The 6,000-nt window shown below is 37.2% G+C and overlaps 1 protein-coding gene across 1 annotated transcript in view; it reads left to right on the forward strand.

Moving 5' to 3' along the window:
• Nucleotides 1–4,912, forward strand: part of DTHD1 (death domain containing 1) — a 146,673-nt gene extending 141,761 nt beyond the window's left edge. Inside the window, exons 9-10 of the mRNA XM_068271847.1 lie at nt 2,306–2,363; nt 4,608–4,912. Coding sequence (XP_068127948.1) covers nt 2,306–2,363; nt 4,608–4,912 — 363 coding nt within the window. The remainder of the gene's footprint in view (nt 1–2,305; nt 2,364–4,607) is intronic.
• Nucleotides 4,913–6,000: the final 1,088 nt, after the last annotated feature.

Raw genomic sequence — 6,000 nt, forward strand, 5'->3', positions numbered from 1 at the left:
TTTTGCCTTCTAAAAACAGAAGGTATTTGACAGTATATTATGCAGTTCTGTATAATAATAGGGGAATACACCGCAAATATCCTTATATTATACTGTGACAATTAAGAATAAGAGGATCCTGCCCAATACCTGATCTTACCTGTCCATTTGGCATGCTTCCTAGTCACCATTCATTGCCCAGGTCTTGTCATGGCTCTCCAGAGCTGTGTCACTGTTCCTTACTTTACTTGGTGTGACCAAGTGATCATGCAACTCATGAGTGATGTTGCGTGGCCAAGATCCATTAGGCCCAGACAATGATTGGATGGCATAAAACTTGCTGGCAGGACAGGTAAGATGACTAGTTACATGCTCCTGCTAAGACTTAGGGGTATTAGGGGTAGGGGCTAGGAAGGCAAACACTACTACCAGGCAACAAAGGGGAACTACTAGGACAGGAGGGCGATGGGGGGCAGGTGTAAACTGCATTAACATGCTATAGTTAAATGAAAAAAAAATATTAGTGTGGAATTCTACCATTATTGTCTTCTTATTCCCCATGCAGGCTGGCATTTCCCAGATCTGCAAGGAACTTGAAGCTCGAAGTGTAGGGCTGGAAGCCTCCTTTAGAAAGAGGGCCCCATATATTCAACCCCTCTCCCTACCCAATAAAACAAGTGTTTGAGTATGTGTGTCTGCTATGCCACATGTGCTTCTGTTTGTGAAATCTTCAGACTCATTTCCACCATGTATTCAATAAACCGTTTTATCACTTTCAGACACAGAAGCTCCTCAATCAAAAAATTATCATCCTGAGATAAAGATTTATGGGCAGATGATAAGCAGGTGTACTCTTGACCCAATGGGTTTAACATCTTTCATCTATGTAATAATGAGAGATGTTTAACCAGTTCACCCCCAAGGGTTTTTATCCTAACGAACGAGAGCAATTTTCAGTTGTCAGCGCTCCTCCCTTTTATTCCCTAATAACTTTATTACTACTTATCACAAGAAAATGATCTATACCTCGTTTTTTTCGCCACCAATTAGGCTTTCTGTGGATAGTACATTTTGCTAAGAATTTTTTTATTCTAAATGCATTTTAATGAGAAAAACAGAAAAAAAAGAAAAAAAATCATTATTTCTCAGTGTTCAGCCTTTATAGTTTTAAAATTAAACATTCTCCTGTGGATAAAACAAACACGTTTTATTTGCCCAGTGGTCCCGATAATTAAACCGTTTAGATTATGTCCCTACCACAATGTATGGCGACAGTATATTATTTTGAAATATAATTGGTTATTTTTCTGTTTGTTCTGGCCATAATTACAAGCCCCTATGTAATAAATTAAAATTAATTTTCCCCCATAAAATATAGAATAAAAAAAGCTGAGTCCCTAAGGCAACTATTTATTTATTTTTTTTAAGCTGATTTTTTTTTTTTACAAGTGTTTTTTTTTGGGGGGAGGGTTGGAAGTGTAATTTTTATTAATGATGTGTATATACTTGAAAATGTATGTATTTTGTAGGTGTAATATACTTTTTGGCCACAAGATGTCGCTAGTGAACACTCATAGGACGTGTTCACTTTTTTTTTTTTTTTTTTACACTTTATTAAACTGTTACATTTCCTGTTTATGTGAATGGACGTAGCCGCTGTTCGCGGTCACGTCCATTCACTCCAGGCACTGCGATTGGGTAGAGGACTGTTCGGTCCTCTTCCCCAATCGCCCAGCACGGGATCCCGACGGTAATGGCGGCGGTAGCGGCGGACACACGGCGGTAGCAGCGGCGGGAATGCGCGACGTATTAAAACGTCATGTTGCTGTTAATAGCGGTAAGCATGACGTTTTAATACGTTAGGATGGCGGTAAATGGTTAACAAGTAAACTGCTTGGGTTTTTAATTGCGTATGGTTGTCCTGGTCATAGGGAAAGGTTATTATGTCTGTCCAAGGAAGCATTCAATCCTCCAATTAAATTATTTCTTAAAATAAATTTAGTCATTTTAGGGAAAAAATCCATCTGGAGCACAGATATTTGGAAGTATATACAGTAATTTATTTACAATTTCTAATTGGAGGATTAAATATCTACTTTCCTAATCTAGTTCTAAAACAACTTTTTTTAATCTTATTTTCTCGCAAAACAAATCTTTTTTTCTTTATAATGATATATTTTTGTACAAACTAGAAGAAATCTAATATTACTTTTCCCCCCCTCCATTATTATTTCAGCTGTTGACTTACTCAAGTGTATATTTAATTTTGTAAATCACTGATATTATTTTATCTGGTAAATTGTTCTTTATTGTTTTATCCTCCCAGGTGGAGAGAAATATCACTCGTCCATCAAGTACAAAATTAATAACGAGTGATCCCGGAGGTAATCGTTACTTTGTTTTGTATAACAATTTAATTCTTAAAGTTATAATCAACTTACATAAATAAATATTACTCCATAGTAAAGTTGTGGTAAAGTTGCCGTGTGCAGGGAGCACACAGAAACTTTACCGATAATAATGCTAGGAGAGCGCGTACCTTTTATTCGGGCATAGGGTGAGCCAAATGACAGCTCAGCCTGCTGCTACTACTCCCCCTCCGAGTCATAGCAACTTGGATGGAGAAGTCATTTGGGGTCCAGCAATCGCCAGGACCCAATTACACTTTAAAAGCTGCTCTGCCACTATAGACGTAGTAACATTATGTCTATGGCGGCGCTCAGGTCAGATGCCAGAATGACCTGTTTCTCGGGGGAGCACTGCAGGTTAACCCTTTGGCATCACCATAGCAATGTGCGTGTTGATTCGGTAACACTCGTGGTGCTAAAAGGTTAAAGTGCAGCGCACCCCCTAGTATTAGTAACAGTAAAATTGCCATGCACTCCCTCTCTCCGCAGACGGCTACCATACCACAGTGTTGTACAACATCAGGCCCCATGTGTGAGCGGCAGAAAGAAGTGCTGCCTGTACTTACTGAATGCTTTGGATGAAATTAAAACTTTTAATTCTTTAACAAAAGGCATCAATTTTATGCAATTACTATTTTAGTACCAGAATTATTTTTAATGATCATCATGTAAAACAGGACAAATGGATGTTTAACCCATTCAGGTTCCGTCGTTTTCACGTGAGAAATGTTCACCTCCCATTCATTAGACTATAACTTTATCACTACTTATCACAATGCACTGATCTATATCTTGTTTTTTCCGCCACCAATTAGGCTTTCTTTAGGGGGTACATTTTGCTAAGAGCCACTTTACTGTAAATGCATTTTAACAGGAAGAATAAGAAAAAACGGAAAAAAATCATTATTTCTCCGTTTTCAGCCATTATAGTTTTAAAATAATACATGCCTCCATAATTAAAACTCACGTATTGTATTTGCCCATATGTCCCGGTTAAAAAAACACTATTAAAATTATGTCCCTATCACAATGTATGGCGACAATATTTTATTTGGAAATAAAGGTGCATTTTTTCCGTTTTGCATCTATCACTATTTACAAGTTTAAAATAAAAAAAATATAGAAATATTTCATCTTTACATTAATATTTAAAAAGACCCTTAGGTAAATATTTACATGTTTTTTTTTTTTTATTGTAATGTTTTTGTTTTTTTTATTGTAAACATTTTATTTGGGTAGTTTTGGGAGGGTGGGAGGTAAACAATAGATTGATAATGTAAATGTGTGTTAATTTTAAAAAAAATTTTTTAACGGTGTAGTATTACTTTTTGGCCACAAGATGGCGGCCATGAGTTTGTTTACATGACGTCACTCTAAGCGTAACACACGCTTAGAGTGACTCATCGCAGAGGGAACGGCCAGAAAAGGCGCAGCTTCCGAGAGGAGCTGTCGCTTTTTCAGCGGGGGAGAGGAATCAATGATCGGGCACTGTAGACCGATACATTGATTCCCTGGCTACCGAATCCGCAGCCGGGAGTGCGCGTGCACGCGCGCGATCGGCCGCGAGGGCGCGCGGTAGCGCGCATGGTTCCTGGACGTAGAAACTACGTCCAGGAACCAAAATAGGTTAAGGTTTTATTTTTATTTTGTTTTTATTTTATTTATTTATTTATTTATTTTTTTTTTTTTGGGGGGGGGGGTAGTATTTATTTCTGCTGGTTTCAATAATAACTTTTGTACAAGAATGTTTCTTTTTAATACTGTAGATAACAGTCTATTAACACCACAGAAGCTAAGATCTATTTATAAAGTGGGGCAGAGTAATTTGCCTTTTTACCCTGCTTATTGCCATTTCTTTGATTGTTGCTTTTAAAAGGTGACATAAGGTTAAAATATGAATTTTTTTTGTGTCTCCAATTTCTTAATCACTCATATTTAATTTACCAGTATTGCACATAGTGCCAGATTTATGAAAAAAAGATCGGGTGACAGAAAATTGGAGATATGTGGTGACTTTTTATTCATAAGTCATAAAATTCATAAAACAAAAACCTTTTCTGTATTCCCAGCCTTCCAACCAAATCAGCAGATTAAGTATTTATCAATGCTTTTTTATCTATTTTTAGAGCTGAAACTAATAAATAAATTAAAAATATAAAAACATATTTTTATGTTTTAACCATAATCATTTTACCTCACTGTTCTTGTCTTTTCTACTAGACCTTCTGTGGGACAGTGTGGTGAAATGGGTAGCTCCTGAACTTTCAGAAGATGATGTGAGTGAGTTAATTCAATCACTCCCTGTTCGAAGGAGCACTCTCCAGTTAGTGAGACTAAAAAGCCCAGACAATTTATCTACTCAGGTCTATGAACTTCTGAGTCTTTGGAAGAAAAGACTTCCAGCATCAACAGACAAGTTCAGACTCCTAGCGAGACACCTGCACAAATGTGGACGCAATGACTTAGTTGAACAGATGAAGGTTAAATGGGAATCACAAATGACAGCAACCCAAAAGACATCTTAAGTAACAATGGTATCCTATTCAGACAGACGTTTCTGCTAATGGCCAGTACTTAGTTTTTAAAACAAACCTGTCACTAAACTGCACAAATACAGTACATATTTAGAAGCTACATTCAGTGCAACTACAAAACAAAACAAAAAATATTTCTACTTCCTTAGAACAAATACAGGCAGTCTCCTACTTACAAACAGGTTATGTTCCGCATGTTTCTTTGAAAGTAGAATTTGTTTGTAAGTTGAGTCATGTGTTATACATAGGGAAAGTGGATAAATGATTTACTTTTGGGTAACTCTGGATTTGGACATATAGTATAAACAAATGTTTTTTGGTTGTTTTCAACATGTTTTTAGTTTTTACAATACAGCAGTTTATACAATACGGTAACATGTAACAATGATAAAAAAAAAACAGTAATGTACAGTGGCTTGCAAAAGTATTCGGCCCCCTTGAAGTTTTCCACATTTTGTCACATTACTGCCACAACTATGAATCAATTTTATTGGAATTCCACGTGAAAGACCAATACAAAGTGGTGTACATGTAAGAAGTGCAACGAAAATCATACATGATTCCAAACATTTTTTACAAATAAATAACTGCAAAGTGGGGTGTGCGTAATTATTCAGCCCCCCTGAGTCAATACTTTGTAGAACCACCTTTTGCTTCAATTACAGCTGCCAGTCTTTTAGGGTTTGTCTCTACCAGCTTTGCACATCTAGAGACTGAAATCCTTGCCCATTCTTCTTTGCAAAACAGCTCCAGCTCAGTCAGATTAGATGGACAGCGTTTGTGAACAGCAGTTTTCAGATCTTGCCACAGATTTTCGATTGGATTTAGATCTGGACTTTGACTGGGCCATTCTAACACATAGATATGTTTTGTTTTAAACCATTCCATTGTTTCCCTGGCTTTATGTTTAGGGTCATTGTCCTGCTGGAAGGTGAACCTCTGCCCCAGTCTCAAGTCTTTTGCAGTCTCCAAGAAGTTTTCTTCCAAGATTACCCTGTATTTGGCTCCATCCATCTTCCCATCAACTCTGACCAGCTTCCCTGTCCCTGCTGAAGAGAAGCACTCCCCGAGCATGATGC

Source organism: Hyperolius riggenbachi, chromosome 1 (assembly GCF_040937935.1).
Source record: "Hyperolius riggenbachi isolate aHypRig1 chromosome 1, aHypRig1.pri, whole genome shotgun sequence".
NCBI lineage: Eukaryota > Metazoa > Chordata > Amphibia > Anura > Hyperoliidae > Hyperolius > Hyperolius riggenbachi.